Genomic DNA, 21,712 nt, shown 5'->3' with positions numbered 1-21,712 from the left:
GCTAACAGGGTTGGGAAAGACAAGGGTGGCAAGCTGTGGGAGACAGGGATGAGTTAGATTCTGCTTGCTAATAGGTAATGGGAGAAAACAGCCTTTTGTTCATTTACGAATGTGGGCCTTTCAAGCAAGTCCTCAAAGGTGTTTTTGCACATGAACGACTTGTGAAATAATAGAGGACTGGATGGTGTACATACTATAGACCTCTAAAGAGTGCAGGGAAGTAGGAATGGAGCCCAGCATCTTTGATCAAGGGACTAGATTTAAAAAAAGATATACAGTGGGGAGAACAAGTATTTGATACACTGTCGATTTTGAAGGTTTTCCTACTTACAAAGCATGTAGAGGTCTGTAATTTTTCTTCTTCTGTAACTCTCAACTGTGAGAGACGGAATCTAAAACAACAATCCAGAAAATCACATTGTATGATTTTTAAGTAATTAATTTGCATTTTATTGCATGACATAAGTATTTGATCACCTACCAACCAGTAAGAATTCCGGCTCTCACAGACCTGTTAGTTCTTCTTTAAGAAGCCCTCCTGTTCTCCACTCATTGCCTGTATTAACTGCACCTGTTTGAACTCGTTATCTGTATAAAAGACACCTGTCCACACACTCAATCAAACAGACTCCAACCTCTCCACAATGGCCAAGACCAGAGAGCTGTGTAAGGACATCAGGGATAAAATTGTAGACCTGCACAAGGCTGGGATGGGCTACAGGACAATAGGCAAGCAGCTTGGTGAGAAGGCAACAACTGTTGGCGCAATTATTAGAAAATGGAAGAAGTTCAAGATGACGGTCAATCACCCTCGGTCTGGGGCTCCATGCAAGATCTCACCTCGTGGGGCATCAATGATCATGAGGAAGGTGAGGGATCAGCCCAGAACTACACGGCAGGACCTGGTCAATGACCTGAAGAGAGCTGGGACCACAGTCTCAAAGAAAACCATTAGTAACACACTACGCCGTCATGGATTAAAATCCTGCAGCGCACGCAAGGTCCCCCTGCTCAAGCCAGCGCATGTCCAGGCCCATCTGAAGTTTGCCAATGACCATCTGGATGATCCAGAGGAGGAATGGGAGAAGGTCATGTGGTCTGATGAGACAAAAATAGAGCTTTTTGGTCTAAACTCCACTCGCCGTGTTTGGAGGAAGAAGAAGGATGAGTACAACCCCAAGAACACCATCCCAACCGTGAAGCATGGAGGTGGAAACATCATTCTTTGGGGATGCTTTTCTGCAAAGGGGACAGGACGACTGCACCGTATTGAGGGGAGGATGGATGGGGCCATGTATTGCGAGATCTTGGCCAACAACCTCCTTCCCTCAGTAAGAGCATTGAAGATGGGTCGTGGCTGGGTCTTCCAGCATGACAACGACCCGAAACACACAGCCAGGGCAACTAAGGAGTGGCTCCGTAAGAAGCATCTCAAGGTCCTGGAGTGGCCTAGCCAGTCTCCAGACCTAAACCCAATAGAAAATCTTTGGAGGGAGCTGAAAGTCCGTATTGCCCAGTGACAGCCCCGAAACCTGAAGGATCTGGAGAAGGTCTGTATGGAGGAGTGGGCCAAAATCCCTGCTGCAGTGTGTCCAAACCTGTTCAAGACCTACAGGAAACGTATGATCTCTGTAATTGCAAACAAAGGTTTCTGTACCAAATATTAAGTTCTGCTTTTCTGATGTATCAAATACTTATGTCATACAATAAAATGCAAATGTATTACTTAAAAATCATACAATGTGATTTTCTGGATTTTTGTTTTAGATTCCGTCTCTCACAGTTGAAGTGTACCTATAATAAAAATTACAGACCTCTACATGCTTTGTAAGTAGGAAAACCTGCAAAATCGGCAGTGTATCAAATACTTGTTCTCCCCACTGTATATATATATACTACCAGTCAAAAGTTTGGACACACCTACTCATTCAAGAGTTTCTTTATTTTTTAACTATTTTTTACATTGTAGAATAATAGTGAAGACATCAAAACATTCCAGGTGACTACCTAATGAAGCTGTTTGAGAGAATGCCAAGAGTGTGCAAAGCTGTCATCAAGGCAAAGGGTGGCTATTTGAATAATCTCAAATATAAAATATTTAGATTTGTTTAACACTTTTTTTGGTTAGTACATGATTCCATATGTGTTATTTCATAGTATTCCAATTAACAGGTGTGCCTTCTTAAAAGTTAATTTGTGGAATTTCTTTCCTTCTTAATGTGTTTGAGTCAATCAGTTGTGTTGTGACAAGGTAGGGGGGGTATACAGAAGATAGCCCTATTTGGTAAAAGACCAAGTCCATATTATGGCAAGAACAGCTCAAATAAGCAAAGAGAAACGACACTCCATCATTACTTTAAGATATGAAGGTCAGTCAATACGGAACATTTCAATATCTTTTAAAGTTTCTTCAAGTGCAGTCGCAAAAACCATAAAGCGCTATGATGAAACTGGCTCTCATGAGGACCACCACAGGAATGGAAGACCCAGAGTTACCTCTGCTGCAGAGGATAAGTTCATTAGAGTTACCAGCTTCAGAAATTGCAGCCCAAAAAAATGCTTCACAGAGTCACAGACCCATCTCAACATCAACTGTTCAGAGGGGACTGTGTGAATCAGGCCTTCATGGTCGAATTGCTGCAAAGAAACCACTACTAAAGGACAGCAATAAGAAGAAGAGACCTGCTTGGCCAAAGAAACACGAGCAATGGACATTAGACCGATGGACATTTTTGGTTCCAACTGCCGTGTCTTTGTGAGACGCGGTGTGGGTGAACAGATGATCTCCGCATATGTAGTTCCCACCGTAAAGCATGGAGGAGGAGGTGTTATGGTGTGGGGCTGCTTTGCTGGTGACACTGTCTGTGATTTATTTAGAATTCAAGGCACACTTAACCAGCATGGCTACCACAGCATTCTGCAGCAATATGCCATCTGGTTTGGGCTTAGTGGGACTTTTTTGGTTACGAAATGATTCCATATGTGTTATTTAATAGTTTTCATGTCTTCACTATTATTCTGCAATGTAGAAAATAGTAAAAATAAAGAAAAACCCTTGAATGAGTAGGTGTGTCCAAACTTTTGACTGGTACTGTATACAGTGAGGGAAAAAAGTATTTGATCTCCTGCTGATTTTGTACGTTTGCCCACATACAAAGACATGATCAGTCTATAATTTTAATGGTAGGTTTATTTGAACAGTGAAAGACAGAATAACAACAACAAATTCCAGAAAAACGCATGTCAAAAATGTTATAAATTGATTTGCATTTTAATGAGGGAAATAAGTATTTTACCCCTCTGCAAAACATGACTTAGTACTTGGTGGAAAAACCCTTGTTGGCACAGAGGTCAGCCGTTTCTTGTAGTTGGCCACCAGGTTTGCACACATCTCAGGAGGGATTTTGTCCCACTCCTCTTTGCAGATCTTCTCCAAGTCATTAAGGTTTCGAGGCTGACGTTTGGCAACTCAAACCTTCAGCTCCCTCCACATATTTTCTATGGGATTAAGGTCTGGAGATTGGCAAGGCCACTCCAGGAACTTAATGTGCTTCTTCTTGAGCCACTCCTTTGTTGCCTTGGCCGTGTGTTTTGGGTCATTGTCATGCTGGAATACCCATCCACGACCCATTTTCAATGCCCTGGCTGAGGGAAGGAGGTTCTCACACAAGATTTGATGGTACATGGCCCCGTCCATCGTCCCTTTGATGCTGTGAAGTTGTCCTGTCCCCTTAGCAGAAAAACAACCCCAAAGCATAATGTTTCCACCTCCATGTTTGACGGTGGGGATGGTGTTCTTGGGGTCATAGGCAGCATTCCTCCTCCTCCAAACACGGCGAGTTGAGTTGATGCCAAAGAGCTCGATTTTGGTCTCATCTGACCACAACACTTTCACCCAGTTCTCCTCTGAATCATTCAGATGTTCATTGGCAAACTTCAGACGGCCCTGTATATGTGCTTTCTTGAGCAGGGGGACCTTGCAGGCGCTGCAGGATTTCAGTCCTTCACGGCGTAGTGCGTTACCAATTGTTTTCTTGGTGACTATGGTCCCAGCTGCCTTGAGATCATTGACAAGATCCTCCTGTGTAGTTCTGTGCTGATTCCTCACCGTTCTCATGATCATTGCAACTCCACGAGGTGAGATCTTGCATGGAGCCCCAGGCCGAGGGAGATTGACAGTTCTTTTGTGTTTCTTCCATTTGCGAATAATCGCACCAACTGTTGTCACCTTCTCACCAAGCTGCTTGGCGATGGTCTTGTAGCCCATTCCAGCCTTGTGTAGGTCTACAATCTTGTCCCTGACATCCTTGGAGAGCTCTTTGGTCTTGGCCATGGTGGAGAGTTTGGAATCTGATTGATTGATTGCTTCTGTGGACAGGTGTCTTTTATACAGGTAACAAACTGAGATTAGGAGCACTCCCCTTTAAGAGTGTGCTCTAATCTCAGCTCGTTACCTGTATAAAAGACACCTGGGATCCAGAAATCTTTCTGATTGAGAGGGGTCAAATACTTATTTCCCTCATTAAAATGCAAATCAATTTATAACATTTTTGAAATGCGTTTTTCTGGATTTTTGTTGTTGTTATTCTGTCTCTCACTGTTCAAATAAACCTACCATTAAAATTATAGACTGATCATTTCTTTGTCAGTGGGCAAACATACAAAATCAGCAGGGGATCAAATACTTTTTTCCTTCACTGTATATACACTACCGGTCAAAATTTTTAGAACACCTACTCATTCAAGGGTTTTTTGTTATTTTCTACATTGTACAATAATAGTGAAGACATCAAAACTATTAAATAACACATATGGAATCATGTAGTAACACAAAGTGTTAAACAAATCAAAAGATAATGTTATATTTGAGATTCTTTCAAGTAGCCACCCTTTGCCTTGATTACAGCTTTGCACACTCTTGGCATTCTCTCAACCAGCTTCATGAGTTGGTCACCTGGAATGCATTTCAATTAACAGGTGTGCCTTCTTAAAAGTTTAATTTGTGGAATTTCTTTCCTTCTTAATGCATTTGAGCCAATCAGTTGTGTTGTTACAAGGTAGGGGGGTATACAGAAGATAGCCCTATTTGGTAAAAGACCAAGTCCATATTATGGCAAGAACAGCTCAAATAAGCAAAGAGAAACGACAGTCCATCATTACTTTAAGACATGAAGGTCAGTCAATACGGAACATTTCAAGAACTCTTCAAGTGCAGTCGCAAAAACCATCAAGCGCTATGATGAAACGGGCTCTCATGAGTACCACCTCAGGAATGGAAGACCCAAAGTTACCTCTGCTGCAGAGGATAAGTTCATTAGAGTTACCAGCCTCAGAAATTGCAGCCCAAATAAATGCTTCACAAAGTTCAAGTCACAGACACATCTCAACATCAACTGTTCAGAGGGGACTGTGTGAATCAGGCCTTCATGGTCAAATTGCTGCAAAGAAACCCCTACTAAAGGACACCAATAAGAAGAAGAGACCTGCTTGGGCCAAGAAACACGAGCAATGGACATTAGACAGGAGGAAATTTGTCCTTTGGTCTGGAGTCCAAATTTGAGATTTCTGGTTCAAACTGCCGTCTCTTTGTGAGACGCTGTGTGGGTGAACGGATGATATCCGCATGTGTAGTTCCCACCGTAAAGCATGGAGGAGGAGATGTGATGGTGTGGGGGTGCTTTGCTGGTGACACTGTCTGTGATCTATTTAGAATTCAAGGCACACGTAACCAGCATGGCTACCAAAGCAGTCTGCAGCGATACGCCATTCCATCTGGTTTGGGCTTAATGGGACTATCATTTGTTTTTCAACAGGACAACGAACCAACACACCTCCAGGATGTGTAAGGGCTATTTAACCAAGAAGGAGAGTGATGGAGTGCTGCATCAGATGACCTGGCCTCCACAATCTCCCGACCTCAACCCAATTGAGATGGTTTGGGATGAGTCGGACGGCAGAGTGAAGGAAAAGCAGCCAACAAGTGCTAAGCAGATTTGTTTAACACTTTTTGGTTACTACATGATTCCATATGTGTTATTTAATAGTTTTGATGTCTTCACTATTATTCTACAAAGTAGAAAATAGCAAAAATAAAGATAAACCCTTGAATTAGTAGGTGTTCTAAAACTTTTGACCGGTAGTATATACAGTGGGGAAAAAAAGTATTTAGTCAGCCACCAATTGTGCAAGTTCTCCCACTTAAAAAGATGAGAGAGGCCTGTAATTTTCATCATAGGTACACGTCAACTATGACAGACAAATTGAGGAAAAGAAATCCAGAAAATCACATTGTAGGATTTTTAATGAATTTATTTGCAAATTATGGTGGAAAATAAGTATTTGGTCACCTACAAACAAGCAAGATTTCTGGCTCTCACAGACCTGTAACTTCTTCTTTAAGAGGCTCCTCTGTCCTCCACTCGTTACCTGTATTAATGGCACCTGTTTGAACTTGTTATCCGTATAAAAGACACCTGTCCACAACCTCAAACAGTCACACTCCAAACTCCACTATGGCCAAGACCAAAGAGCTGTCAAAGGACACCAGAAACAAAATTGTAGACCTGCACCAGGCTGGGAAGACTGAATCTGCAATAGGTAAGCAGCTTGGTTTGAAGAAATGAACTGCGGGATGAATTATTAGGAAATGGAAGACATACAAGACCACTGATAATCTCCCTCGATCTGGGGCTCCACGCAAGATCTCACCCCGTGGGGTCAAAATGATCACAAGAACGGTGAACAAAAATCCCAGAACCACACGGGGGGACCTAGTGAATGACCTGCAGAGAGCTGGGACCAAAGTAACAAAGCCTACCATCAGTAACACACTACGCCGCCAGGGACTCAAATCCTGCAGTGCCAGACGTGTCCCCTTGCTTAAGCCAGTACATGTCCAGGCCCGTCTGAAGTTTGCTAGAGTGCATTTGGATGATCCAGAAGAGGATTGGGAGAATGTCATATGGTCAGATGTGTCTCCCGAGTGGCACAGTGGTCTAAGGCACTGCATTGCAGTGCTAGCTGTGTCACTAGAGATCCTGGTTCGAATCCAGGCTCTGTCGTAGCCGGCCGCGACCGGGAGACCCATGGGGTGGCGCACAATTGGCCCAGCGTTGTCCAGGGTAGGGGAGGGAATGGCCGGCAGGGATGTAGCTCAGTTGGTAGAGCATGGCGTTTGCAACGCCAGGGTTGTGGGTTCGATTCCCACGGGGGGTATAAAAAATAATGTATGCACTAACTGTAAGTCGCTCTGGATAAGAGCGTCTGCTAAATGACTAAAATGTAATGAAACCAAAATAGAACTTTTTGGTAAAAACTCAACTCGTCGTGTTTGGAGGACAAAGAATGCTGAGTTGCATCCAAAGAACACCATACCTACTGTGAAGCATGGGGGTGGAAACATCATGCTTTGGGGCTGTTTTTCTGCAAAGGGACTACGACGACTGATCCGTGTAAAGGAAAGAATGAATGGGGCCATGTATCGTGAGATTTTGAGTGAAAACCTCCTTCCATCAGCAAGGGCATTGAAGATGAAACGTGGCTGGGTCTTTCAGCATGACAATGATCCCAAACACACCGCCCGGGCAACGAAGGAGTGGCTTCGTAAGAAGCATTTCAAGGTCCTGGAGTGGCCTAGCCAGTCTCCAGATCTCAACCCCATAGAAAATCTTTGGAGGGAGTTGAAAGTCCGTGTTGCCCAGCGACAGCCCCAAAACATCACTGCTCTAGAGGAGATCTGCATGGAGGAATGGGCCAAAATACCAGCAACAGTGTGTGAAAACCTTGTGAAGACTTACAGAAAACATTTGACCTGTGTCATTGCCAACAAAGGGTATATAACAAAGTATTGAGAAACTTTTGTTATTGACCAAATACTTATTTTCCACCATAATTTGCAAATCAATTCATAAAAAATCCTACATTGTGATTTTCTGGAATTTTTCTTCTCATTTTGTCTGTCATAGTTGATGTGTACCTATGATGAATATTACAGGCCTCTTTCATATTTTTAAGTGGGAGAACTTGCACAATTGGTGGCTGACTAAATACTTTTTCCCCCCCACTGTGTGTGTGTGTATATATATATATATATATATATATATATATATATATATATATATACACATACACACACAGTGCTTTCGGAAAGTATTCAGACCCCTTTGCTTTTTCCACATTTTGTTACATTACAGCCTTATTCTAAAATTGATTAAATAAAAAGAAATCCTCATCAATCTACACACAATTCCCCATAATGACAAAGTGAAAACAGGTCTTTAGAAATATTTGCAAATTTATAAAAAATGTAAAACAGAAATACCTTATTTACATAAGTGTTCAGACCCTTTGCTATGAGACTCGAAATTGAGCTCAGGTGCATCCTGTTTCCGTTGATCATCATTGAGATGTTTCTACAACTTGATTGGAGTCCACCCGTGTTCAATTCAATTGATTGGACATGATTTGGAAAGGCACACACCTGTCTGTATAAGGTCCCGCAGTTGACAGTGCATATCAGAGCAAAAACCAAGCCATGAGGTCGAAGGAATTGTCCGTAGCGCTCCAAAGCGGGATTGTGTCGAGGCACAGATCTAGGGAAGGGTACCAAACATTTTTTGCAGCCTTGAAGATCCCCAAGAACACAGTGGCCTCCATCATTCTTAAATGGAACAAGTTTGGAACCACCAAGACTCTTCCTAGAGCTGGCTGCCCGGCCAAACTGAGCAATTGGGGGAGAATGACCTTGGTCAGGTAGGTGACCAAGAACCAGAGTTCCTCTGTGGAGATGGGAGAACCTTCCAGAAGGACAACCATCTCTGCAGCACTCCACCAATCAAGCCTTTATGGTAGAGTGGCCAGACGGAAGCCACTCCTCACTAAGAAGCACATGACAGCTCTCTTGGAGTTTGCCAAAAGGCACCTAAAGGACTCTCAGTCATGAGAAACAAGATTCTCTGGTCTGAAGAAACCAAGATTCAACTCTTTGGCCTGAATGCCAAGCGTCACGTCTGGAGGAAACCTGGCACCATACCTACGGTGAAGCATGGGTGGTGGCAGCATCATGCTGTGGGGATGTTTTTCAGTGGCAGGGACTGGGAGACTAGTCAGGATCGAGGGAAAGATGAATGGAACAAAGTACAGAGAGATCCTTGATGAAAACCTGCTCCAGAGCGCTCAGGACCTCAGACTGGGGCGAAGGTTCACCTTCCAACAGGACAACGACCCTAAGCACACAGCCAAGTCAACACAGGAGTGGCTTCGGGACAAGTCTCTGAATGTCCTTGAGTGGCCTAGCCAGAGCCCGGACTTCAACACGATCTAACATCTCTGGAGAGACCTGAAAATAGCTGTGTGGTGATGCTCCCCATTCAACCTGACAGAGCTTGAGAGGATCTGCAGAGAAGAATGAAAGAAACTCCCTAAATACAGGTGTGCCAAGCTTGTAGCGTCATACCCAAGAAGACTCGAGGCTGTAATCGCTGCCAGGCGCTTCAACAAAGTACTGAGTAAAGGGTCTGAATACTTATGTAAATGTAATATTTCAGTTTTGTATTTGTAATACATTTGCAAAAAATTATTGCTTCGTCATTATTGGGTATTGTGTGTAGATTGATGAGGGGGAAAAACGATTTAATCAATTTCAGAATAAGGCTGTAATGTAACAAAATGTGGAAAAAGTCAAGGGGTCTGAATACTTTCCGAATGCACTTTGTGGTTGTTCTATGTTTAGCTACAGCTAATTATTTGACTAGGGTTGTAAAGCTACTGGTAATTTACCAAAGTTACTGGAATAATGGTAATTAACAGGTAATCAATGACAATCTATGGTAATTTTGGTCATTTATACTTAAAAAAATAATCATATATAGTATTCATTTTTTTATATCTGTGTCCAACTGTCTATATTATCTATGAGTTTCTAGTACATAGACCATATGGTTAAAGAGAAAATAGCCTAATTAATGAAAAAAAGCATCTAATCAACAATGGCATTATTTTCAATTAACTCTGCAACTCTTCCAACTCTCAAACTGTCACCAGTTTGGCCCCAAAACATTTACAAGACATATTGACATAGTAACAAAAGTGTGTAAAAAACAATAGAAGTGTGCTGAAACCCTCATATTAAACAGGATAATGTTTTACAGCTTTATTTTATTTATTTATTTTTAAATCATCTTATTTTACATGTGATAAGGCCACACAGACGGCCAGAGATAATTACAGACACCTCTGATCATCTAAAGTACCAAAAAAAAACATTAGATATAATCTTATCAAGTTCTATATATTCCTTTAAAGTTAAAAAAAATTCTGGTCGTTTACTGGTAAACTTCAAAAGTTTCCAGTAATATACCCTCCCTTTGCAAGCTTTGACACTTCAGTTCTTTTTAGGTGCACTTTACCTGTTCTGCAGCAGATAAGATTAGCGCTCTATGCTCTCATGCGTTACTTAGGGAACCTGAGTATGGTGCAAATTCTAAAATAGCTGACTCAGTCTATGTCAATGGACAACACGAAACACTACGGCTAAAGACAGTTGATAAGATGCTTCACTCACACATTTCAATGGGTTGGGTCAAAGGTAGCAAATAAAGCATCTACAGCTTCTCTATAAGGCACGGTTACCTGTCCCTTATCATAATAATTGTAGCAAATAAGGACTTTCTTCAGGGTGTCTTATAAGATTGGATACCTGTCCATCAAACACTCTGTCTGTAAGCTGCCTGGAGGTGTGTTGAGGATATCTATTACACTGTCATCCATTGGGTTTGTGCTGTGCAAATGAACTCCACACCAATGTAACACAAAGAGGCTGATACTGTTTACATTCAGTCCGTTTGTGATGGATGGGATGACGCTTCAAACACTGACCGTATTCACCTGTGAATCACAACAGCTGTCCATATGAAGTGGATTGAAAACATATACATATTTAGGAAATAACATTCAATAACAATGGATGTATGTGCAAGGGAGACCAAATGCATGATAAAAAAACAGACCCCTTGAACCCCATATTCATTTCTTCCCAGAGAGAGGAACTCCGGTGGAGATCTGAAGGGGCCAGATGAAAGCAATTCCTGCTCGCTGTGGGATGAGGGCAGAGAGGGATGCTGGGTAATGGAACAGGTGTACAGTAGTGGGGAGGAGGGCGAGGGGGAGCCAAATATCAGATGCACAGTGACCTTTTCAGAACGGCATGTGGGCAGCGGGGAGTCTCCTCTCCTTCCTGTCTTTTAAAGACTGTTTTAAATATCATAGTACATTTAATGTAAAGCGTCATTCAAGGGTATCAGGTATACAAATAGTTTTTGTATACACCATACTTGTTTGTAGTAGACCTATGTAGTGTAGTATGACAATGTCATCCATTAAACACTTACCAATGTCATCCTGTCGAACTTTGTAGGAACATAGACTGTTTTCTGGGTAACTGTCTCAACTCAAATGTTTTGTGTTACAGAAAAATTGACGGGACCAATGCGGACGAGGAGGACCAGATGGAGCTCACGGAGGATGGGCAACCGGTGGCGGCGGCCCCTCGCCACAGTGCCCCTCTGTTTGACTGCGGTTGCTGCGGCCTGCCCAAGCGCTACATCATCGCCATTCTTAGCGGACTGGGCTTCTGCATCTCCTTTGGCATCCGCTGCAATCTTGGGGTGGCCATTGTGGAGATGGTCAACAACAACACAGTCTACATCAACGGGACACCTGTACTCCAGGTGAGAGAGAAAGAAGGAAATCACTGACATAAAAAATAATCCATATAGGCCTCCCGAGTGGTGCAGCGGTCTAAGGCATCACTACAGACCCTGGTTCGATCCCAGGCTGTATCACAGCCGGCTGTGACCGGGAGACCCATGAGGTTGCGTACAATTGGCCCAGCGTCGTGAGGGTTTGGCAGGCCATGATTTCCTTGTCCCATCGCGCTCTAGCAACTCCTTGTGCCGGGCTCCTGCAAGCTGACTTTGTTCGCCAGTTGGACGGTGTTTCCTCCAACACATTGGTGTGGCTGGTTAAGCGAGCAGTGTGTCAGGAAGCAGTGCAGCTTGGCAGGATCGTGTTTCGGAGGACGCATGACTTTCGACCTTCGCCTCTCCTGAGTCCGTAGGGGAGTTGCAGCAATGGGACAAGACTGTAACTACAAATTGGGGAGAAAAAGGGGTAAAAAATAAAAACATTATAATAATCCATAGATTGGGGTGTGCATTATGGAGTGTGTAAAATAGGAACCTTGTAGGATAGCAGTTGTAAGGGCAATGAAGCAGCATAGGTTCATAGGTGCAGCTGTGGTTCCAAAGCCTATTTACAAAGTTCAGACTTCAATATTCAAAAGAAAATAACCTTCAACCAGGCTTGAATGCAGCAACACATCACACAGCTGCCTTTAAATGTCATTGGCATTTCACCAAACTCCTACATTCCAATCATACATGGTTATCTTGTAAAAAATATTGAAACATATTAAAACATTTTGTCACTGAAGGTCTGGACACAAGACAGATTGTTAGGGGGGCATCAAACATTTCGGGGAAATACAGACTCAAAAGAAAGGAACAATTTCTTGAGCGAAATAAAAAACGTCTTCCTCATGAATGTAGCGAAAAACCGCAGCTCCGAGTATCAAACGGTAAATAAATGCAACAATATATATATTTTTTTGTTGTCACATACATCGGATTGATGCAATGAAATGTTTTGTTTCACAGGGTCATCCATAGTAGTACGGCACCCCTGGAGCAAATTAGGGTTAAGTGCCTTGCTCAAGAGTACAATGACAGATCTTGCACCTTGTCAGCTCGTGTATTCAAACCAGCGACATTTAGGTTACTGGCCCAATGCTCTAACTGCTTGGCTACCTGCAGCTTCATAATGAAACAGATAGGGCACATACTAGTTGAATCAACATTGTTTCCACGTCATTTCAATGAAATTACATTGAAGCAACGTGGAATAGACGTTGAATTGACATCTGTGCCCAGTGGGTGGCTATGTCTACAATGTTGCAAAAAACGGTAATGGAATGAAATATTGTAACGATAGCGATTATTGTAAGATTATATTGAATATACAGTTGAAGTCGGAAGTTTACATACACTTAGGTTGGAGTCATTAAAACTTGTTTTTCAACCACTCCACAAATTTCTTGTTAACAAACTATTGTTTTGGCAAGTCGGTTAGGACATCTACTTTGTGCATGACACAAGTAATCTTTCCAACAATTGTTTACAGACAGATTATTTCACTTATAATTCACTGTATCACAATTCCAGTGGGTCAGACGTTTACATGCACTAAGTTGACTGTGCCTTTAAACAGCTTGGAAAATTCCAGAAAATGATGTCATGACTTTAGAAGCTTCTGATAGGCTAATTGACATAATTTGAGTCAATTGGAGGTGGACCTGTGGATGTATTTCAAGGCCTACCTTTAAACTCAGTGCCTCTTTGCTTGACATCATGGGAAAATCAAAAGAAATCAGCCAAGACCTCAGAAAAAGAATTGTAGACCTCCTCAAGTCTGGTTCATCCTTGGGAGCAATTCTCAGATGCCTGAAGGTACCACGTTCATCTGTACAAACAAAAGTACGCAAGTATAAGCACCATGGGACCATGCAGCCGTCATACCGCTCAGGAAGGAGAAGCGTTCTGTCTCCTAGAGATGAACATACTTTGGTGCGAAAAGTGCAAATCAATCCCAGAACAACAGCAAAGACATTGTGAAGATGCTGGAGGAAGCCGGTACAAAAGTATCTATATCCACAGTAAAACAAATCCTATTTCGACATAACCCGAAAGGCCGCTCATCAAGGAAGAAGCCACTGCTCAAAAACCGCCATAAAAAAGCCAGACTACGGTTTGCAACTGCACATGTGGACAAAGATCGTATTTGTTGGAGAAATATCCTCTGGTCTGATGAAACAAAAATAGAACTGTTTGGCCATAATGACCATTGTTATGTTTGGAGGAAAAACGGGGTTGCTTGCAAGCCGAAGAAAACCATCCCAACCGTGAAGCACGGGGGTGCTTTGCTGCAGGAGGGACTGGTGCACTACACAAAATAGATGGCATCATGAGGAAGGAAAATTATGTGGATATATTGAAGCAACATCTCAAGACATCAGTCAGGAAGTTAAAGCTTGGTCGCAAATGGGTCTTCCAAATGGACAATGACCCCAAGCATACTTCCAAAGTTGTGACAAAATGGCTTAAGGACAACAAAGTCAAGGTATTGGAGTGGCCATCACAAGGCCCTGACCTCAATCCTATAGAACATTTGTGGGCAGAACTGAAAAAGTGTGTGAGAGCAAGGAGGCCTACAAACCTGACACAGTTACACCAGCTCTGTCAGGAGGAATGGGCCAACATTCACCCAACTTATTGTGGGAAGCTTGTGGAAGGCTACCCGAAACGTTTCACCCAAGTTAAACAATTTAAAGGCAATGCTACCAAATACTAATTGAGTGTATGTAAACTTCTGACCCACTGGGAATGTGATGAAAGAAATAAAAGCTTAAATAAATCACTCTACTATTATTCTGACATTTCACATTCTTAAAATAAAGTGGTGATCCTAACTGACCTAAAACAGGGAATTTTTACTAGGATTAAATGTCAGGAATTGTGAAAAACTGAGTTTAAATGTGTTTCACTAAGGTGTATGTAAACTTCCGACTTCTACTGTAGATTTAAGAAATAGGCTGTTTAACTTGAGAAAACATCAAACAAACACACACACACTTTTTATGTGAAATAACTCATAACCAGTTAAATACCCTATATTATATTACTCTGTTCCCCAGCCAGCTCAATTCAACTGGGACCCAGAGACTGTGGGACTGATCCATGGCTCCTTCTTCTGGGGTTACATCGTCACACAGATCCCTGGAGGCTTCATCTCCAACAAGCTGGCCGCCAACAGGTTAGGCCTTCCCACTGCTAATGATCTCACTCCTGAAATTAAAGGGATATTTAAGGTATTTTGATATAACTGATTTGTGGGTGGACTAGAGAGGGTTAAATAGGTGACTAGGGTGGGTTTGGAATGGATACTTGTGCTAAGGGCAGGAACAGAGAGATTGGGTGTCTGAAATAGGCAGTCAGTCAATGTGTGTGGTGAGGTTTATAACAGAAAGATAGGGTATTTGGAATTGGTAGTCAGTGTGTGGAGTCAGAGCTATAACAGAAAGGTTTTAGGGGCCTAAGTGAAAAAGGCATGCAGTGTTTGTGTGTGTGGTAAGGGTTAAAGTGGTGTGTGTATGCGTGCACGTGTGTGTGTGTTTGTGTGTGTTAGGTAAGGGTTAAAGCAGCAAGGGGTAATGCTGTCTGGTGTGTGTGTGTGTGTGTGTGTGTGTGTGTGGGGAGCGTGCAGCTCTGATGGGGCCGATAGCAGTCCTGTAATAAAAGTTTCACAGGAAAAGAGGACACGCCACTGACAGAGTTAGTAATGAAAGATCCTGCCTCTGATTTCTCCCTGAGACGCCAGCCACTGGAATATTACAAGTGTCACTTACACCCGGCTTTGGAAAAAGGGAGGGGTGGAGTGAAGAAAGGGGGGAGCAATGGTGATAAAGCATAATCGTGTGGGATCTCTGTCTGTCCTTCAAAGGCAGAAATATTAGATCTGTCATATTGTGATGTTGGATTGGTCATTTTAAGCTGGCCCCTGCCAGAAGGGTAGGTTAGGGGAGAACTAGTCTTGTAGTGCCAGAGATCACATCGTATTATCCTAGAACGGCTGGAGTCGAGGCTAGGGGAGACCTGGAAGGGACTGACTAGTTCAGGAACATTGATGATTGGTTTTTGAGTTAATGGAGGTAGGCTTGGGTGTTCACATGTTTTCAACTGTGACTGTTTATAACATTTAAGTCTACAGCAGTACAAACCATGACAGTATGTGGTGGGTTGTTGTTGACTTGGTTGTTGTACGTCACACTTGGTCAAGGTTCCATCAAGATTTTATAATGCTCTATGTAGCTGTTATGTCACATTTACAGTATTTTTAGCTCATATGTAATTGTGTATGCATTATTGAAATAACGTGTAATGCTACGCTTTTTTGTCATTTGTTGCTCGCCATTGTTGTCTACAACCTAGTCACACTATAATGTAATGTTTCCACAGAGTGTTTGGGGCGGCCATTTTTCTCACGTCCATACTGAATATGTTCATCCCTTCAGCAGCCAGAAGGCACTACGGCTGTGTCATGTTAGTCCGCATCCTGCAAGGCTTGGTGGAGGTGAGTCATCTTCAGTGTTGCCAGATTTCATTGACACTTTCAGGTCGAATCTAAGCCAAGATCTTGCCAAATCTACTAAATGTAGCCCAATTGAAGGTGTCAACACTAGTCGTCATAATGACTGATCATTTGACCAAGCTCATATACAGTACATACGTATAAAGTACAGGGACACATGTATATCTGTATGTCTTTCCTCAGGTTGATTATTCAGAATAATGATGCCATGTAACGTTTCTTGTACAGGGTGTTACCTACCCTGCATGCCATGGGATGTGGGCCAAATGGGCTCCTCCCCTGGAGAGAAGTCGACTGGCCACCACCTCATTCTGTGGTAAGTGATATGAAAATTGACAAGCTTAATACAGGTACGATGTTTGAGTCAAATAAAGTTAATCAAATTTCTTTCCATTCAATTGTTTTTCTTCCCATCCAATTGAGCTTTATGAAATTGTGCTGATGATTTTCCACAATAGCAAAGCTTCCAAGTGAAAAGATGTGGTAGAAGACAGGAAAACAAAAATGGAATTCATTCAGTAAATCAAATGGATATTCAAAAATACCCTGCGTGCCTTTCTGTTGTACCCATAACCACAGTCAACCCTGTTAGTTTAAAGGCCCAATGCATCCATTTTTATCTCAATATCAAATCATTTCTGAGTAACAAGTAAATACCTTACTGTGATGGTTTTCAATTAAAATGGCAAAAATAAACCAAAATAGATTCTTAGTAAAGAGCAATTTATCAAGCAAGAATTTTGCTAGGACTGTCTGGGAGTGGTCTGAGTGGGGAGGGAAAACTGAAAACTAGCTGTTATTGGCAGAGAGGTTTGGAACTCTCTTATTGGTCTATTAACAAAAAACCTCCATCCTACCAAAACAGGCTGAAATTTCAGGCTGTCTTTTCCAGTGGTGTAAAGTACTTAAGTAAAAATACTTTAAAGTACTACTTAATTAGTTTTTTGGGGTATATGTACTTTACTTTACTATTTTACTTTTACTTCACTACATTCCTAATGAAAATTATGTAGTTTTTACTCTAGACATTTTCCCAGACACCCAAAAGTACTAGTTACATTTTGAATGCTTAGGAACACTGTGTGCCTGGCACCTACTACCATACCCCATTCAAAGGCACTTAAATATTTGTTCTTGCCCATTCACCCTCTGAATGGCACACATGCACAATCCATGTCTCAATTGTCTCAAGACTTAACAATCCTTCTTTAACCTGTCTCCTCCACTTCATCTACACCACAGGAGGTTGATGGCACCTTAATTGGTTTTCATGTGTTTGATGCCATTCCATTTACTCCGTTCCAGCCATTATAATGAGCCATCCTCCCCTCAGCAGCCTCCACTGATCTACACTGATAGAAGTGGATTTAACAAGTGACATCAATAAGGGATCATAGCTTTCACCTGGATTCACCTGGTCAGTCTATGTCATGGAAAGAGCATGTTTTGTATACTCAGTGTATATAAAACACAGAAAATCACATTTTTGGCTGCACTGGGCCTTTAAATGAAGCCATTGACTAGATATATAATTGTTCCCTGTCTAGAGATGTTTAGCATTGTGGTAAAATGGCTGAAAATAGGGATGGGGAAGGTTGTTTTGTTTTGCAGATGTCGGCTGTTGTTCCCCATGAAAATGCATTAAAACAGCCATCTTTCACAATAAACTGGTGCCATGACAACCAGCGCTTCCAAACCCTCTTGACATCACATATGAATGAAAGATTGCCCTCACGCGCTTCACCTGCTCACTCTGAAGGAGGTCCTCTACCATTCAACCCAAATGAAGTGTCATATTGCCTACTGTCCAAAGGCACACTCATGCTCCCAGGCCTATTCAAATCGAGAGTGTTTATAAAGCCATCAGATAATAGAACATCCTCTCCCAAGGACAGTTTCAATGAGTCCTAATTCGTTGAGTCCAATACGGTTGCTGTTGCATGATCTTTACGCTTACCAAGATGATCTATGAGACATGGAATACTTTTCTACAGTCTTAGAAAAAAAGGTGCTATCTATCTATAACCAAAAATTGTTATTTGGCTGTCCTCATAGGAGGACCCTTTGAAGAACCCCTTTTGGTTCCAGGTAGAACAATTTTGGTTCTAGATAGAACCCTTTTGGGTTCCATGTAGAACCCTTTCCACAGGGTTCTACATGGAACCCAAAGGAGTTCTACCTGGAACCAAAAAGGGTTCTCCAATGGGGACAGCCACATAACACTTTTGGAACCCTTTTTTCTAAGAGTGTAGTCTTGTGTTGAAGAAGAGTTACTGAGAGGCTGCAGACTGATGATAATCTAATAGTTTGGATCGTTGTGATACCTTGGCATCACTACTTAATAATGTTATTGGGGTTTCCTTTAGATGGAGCCCCATTACACACCAGACAGAACAGAACTACAACAGTGGCATGGTCATATTTCCCTTTTCCTTGTTTCCAGGTTCCTATGCAGGTGCTGTGATTGCCATGCCTTTAGCAGGAGTCCTGGTTCAGTTCGTTGGATGGCCCTCAGTCTTCTATATCTATGGTAATATTTAAAAAATCAATATTAAGGCAAATTGTTCAATTGAACCCATGTGAATTGTATAGCTGTGATTTACAATTCTTTCATACAGGTATGCAGATCAAGGATTTCATAATTATTGAGTTTGGGTAGGGAAAACCATTGAAATGCATGCACTGAAATTCAGATACTCTAAATGGCTGACACTACCAAAGATAGTGATCTTTGTAAGACAGGGAGATGTCTATGATCTAACTAGCGATAGGGGGAAAACTGTGTCTTGAGTTGATAAATGTCTATCCAATCTGAAATTACTTACAGTATATGACTTCAGAACAGCTTTCACAAGACCAGGCCTAACTATGATAAAGTCTGTGGGTGATTCCCATTTGATCAGCAGTCCATGTATTACACTAGGTGTCACTTGTGTGACATGCAACGCACCATGGTCATTATATCATCAGTCTTACACCAGTCTCAGGTTGTTCTCTAATGTTTTGCTTAATCTGTTTTGTCAATTTTATCTGAACTGTTATTTGATTAAGATATATTCACAATGTCATAAGACTCTTTGTGCCTGCTGCATTTCAATATAACTTCTTTAGCTCTGTTGTGATCTAATCACATGATTAATTGACTGAAATTAATGTTTTCTTGTCTGGGATTGCTACCTAATTAATCTTTCATTTTGTTTGAATAATGAAAAATCATTGAGGTCTAGAATAGGTCAAGGCGCAGTTCTAATTAGTTTGCCATATCACTTACATAGAGATGGATAGAGGGCACACTTGTCACGATGCCTGTTTAGCATGGGCAACACCACTGAAGGCTTTTCTCACTTTAAAGTAGTCAACTGCGTGGGACTTCCTATGGGTTAAAGGGATAATCCACCCCAAACCACTAATTCCTATAATTAACAGTGTTAAATAACACTAATATGTGAAAACATTTTTGTGAACAAATGTTTCATTGTGTCGTCATAACAAGGTTGGTAGAAATATGTGAAAATCGTTTTTGGAAATCTGTTGCAGCTCAAGTCTACTACAAAACCCACAATGCAAAGCTCTCTCTTTCTCTCTCTGAGCTGGCTAGCTTGCTAGGTAGGTAGTTAGCTAGCTAGAAAACATAGCTACACACAATAATACCAAAGTCATTATCAGCATGTGAAGTTGCTAGCTACCTGTAAAATCAGCTAAACAAACTGCAATATCAATTTAAGAGTCTATCTCACCGAGTTCAACTTGCAGTTCGTCTCTGCCCAGAGCGAGAGCAGAGTATGTTTCCTTCCCACATAGATACTTTTGAGGAGATGGGGAAACTCCATTAGAATCGTATTAACACCCATTGTGTACATTGCCCATGCGTCGTCAATGGGCCGCGCGGTGCATTCTGGCCGATTCTGGGACAAGGAGAGCTCTCCTTCAAGGAGTGAATGGGAATCAATTGGGTGCTAGCTCAAAAACCGAACTTTAGCATGAATTTCGTGTACAAGTTTTTCCAAGATGTGAGATAATTAACTTGTTCTCTGTAATATCGTATAGCTTTGGAATCATGACATAACGTACCTTCGAGGAAAATAGGCAGGTTTCTCGACTCATAGCCTGACTTTGAGAAGGGATTGCGTAACGATTAGTTTAGCAGCCGCGTGACGCAGCATGACAACATGAATGTGATGGGTTGACAGTCAGTTGGGTGGTAACTTTCTCCATTCATTGCCCAACAGGATTCCTATCACCTCCTTTCTGTAATATCTCTGTTTCCCACAGACAGCATACAGTGCTTGAAGGAGAAACGGAGTTGAATAATTTGGTACACTGTTTAGATTGAGCACATCTATGTGAAATATATGCATTGTCATGACTATATAAACAGATGGATGTGTTCTAGACTAGTATGCCCATACCATCTATTGGCTAATTTGGTGATATGGAGTGCAGGTAATTGTTAAAAGCGTTATGAAATGTGATAGTGTGTTAACCCCTATCTCCAGTGACGAGAATTATGTAACTATGACGTGTTCCTACACGATTTCCAGATTTTTACAGATGGACAATTTAGAAGTTAAATCATGTGGAATTGTTTTATTTTACCCACTGATAGAACATAGGCTTTCACCAAATTGATATGACTTTCATGATTTCTATTTCTGGGGGTGGATAATTCCTTTAAGGAGGGATCGTAGAATTCCATTCAGGTCAGCAGGAGAGAGGAGCCAATGAATGAGGTGTTCCGTCTTTCCATCTCTATGATCTCTTACAAATCCTGCACACAGATTAAGCTTAATCCTGGAATAAAAAGCATTTTCAATTCAAATTCTCCATTGATCTTGCTTTTTAGTCCAGGACTATGCTTAATCTGTGTCCAGGAAACCGCCCATAAATGCTTAACACTTACAATATGAAAAATAATCTGGAAGTCTGTTAAAAACAGACTCTTTTGTTAGATCCATATGATGATATGGGCATTGCTGATAGCCTGTATTTTTTATTTCTGTGCATTCAGGTGTATTTGGGATTATATGGTACATCTTCTGGCTCCTCCTTGCCTATGGGAGCCCAGCCGCCCACCCCACTATAAGTGACGAGGAGAGGATCTACATAGAGACCACTATTGGCGAGGGTGTCAAAATATTGAGCGCCACTGAGGTATGCCTCTGCTCACTCTGGCTGCGGTCAGATGCATTAGTGTAGAGTATCATACACTGAAAGATATAAACGCAACATGTAAAGTGTTGGTCCCATGTTTCATAAGCTGAAATAAAAGATCCCAGAAATGTTCCATACGCACAAAAAGCTTATTTATCTCAAATTTTTGCACATATTTGTTTACATCCCTGTTAGTGAGCATTTCTCATTTGCCAAGATAATCCAGCCACCTGACAGGTGTGGCATATCAAGAAGCTGATTAAACAGCATGATCATTACACAGATGCACCTTGTGCTGGGG

At 41.8% G+C, this 21,712-nt stretch overlaps 1 protein-coding gene and 1 long non-coding RNA gene across 3 annotated transcripts in view; one reads left to right on the top strand and one right to left on the bottom strand.

Moving 5' to 3' along the window:
• Positions 1 to 21,712, top strand: part of LOC121532255 (vesicular glutamate transporter 3) — a 35,036-nt gene that overhangs the window by 6,991 nt on the left and 6,333 nt on the right. Inside the window, exons 2-7 of the mRNA XM_041838091.1 lie at positions 11,468 to 11,726; positions 14,807 to 14,925; positions 16,128 to 16,242; positions 16,489 to 16,576; positions 18,704 to 18,790; positions 21,269 to 21,411. Coding sequence (XP_041694025.1) covers positions 11,468 to 11,726; positions 14,807 to 14,925; positions 16,128 to 16,242; positions 16,489 to 16,576; positions 18,704 to 18,790; positions 21,269 to 21,411 — 811 coding nt within the window. The remainder of the gene's footprint in view (positions 1 to 11,467; positions 11,727 to 14,806; positions 14,926 to 16,127; positions 16,243 to 16,488; positions 16,577 to 18,703; positions 18,791 to 21,268; positions 21,412 to 21,712) is intronic.
• Positions 14,870 to 20,946, bottom strand: LOC121532256. Of its 2 annotated transcripts, XR_006657070.1 has the most exons (5): positions 20,332 to 20,946; positions 19,998 to 20,185; positions 18,646 to 18,785; positions 16,501 to 16,571; positions 14,870 to 14,957 (listed from the first exon to the last, which is right to left on the bottom strand). It is a non-coding gene; the product is annotated as an uncharacterized LOC121532256 (long non-coding RNA). The 2 variants fall into 2 exon arrangements; XR_005994267.2 differs by having other exon boundaries at positions 19,998 to 20,939.

Source organism: Coregonus clupeaformis, chromosome 19 (genome assembly GCF_020615455.1).
Source record: "Coregonus clupeaformis isolate EN_2021a chromosome 19, ASM2061545v1, whole genome shotgun sequence".
Lineage (NCBI taxonomy): Eukaryota > Metazoa > Chordata > Actinopteri > Salmoniformes > Salmonidae > Coregonus > Coregonus clupeaformis.
Note: the sequence above shows the minus strand (reverse complement) of the source record. Positions and strands in the feature narration are given on the sequence as shown.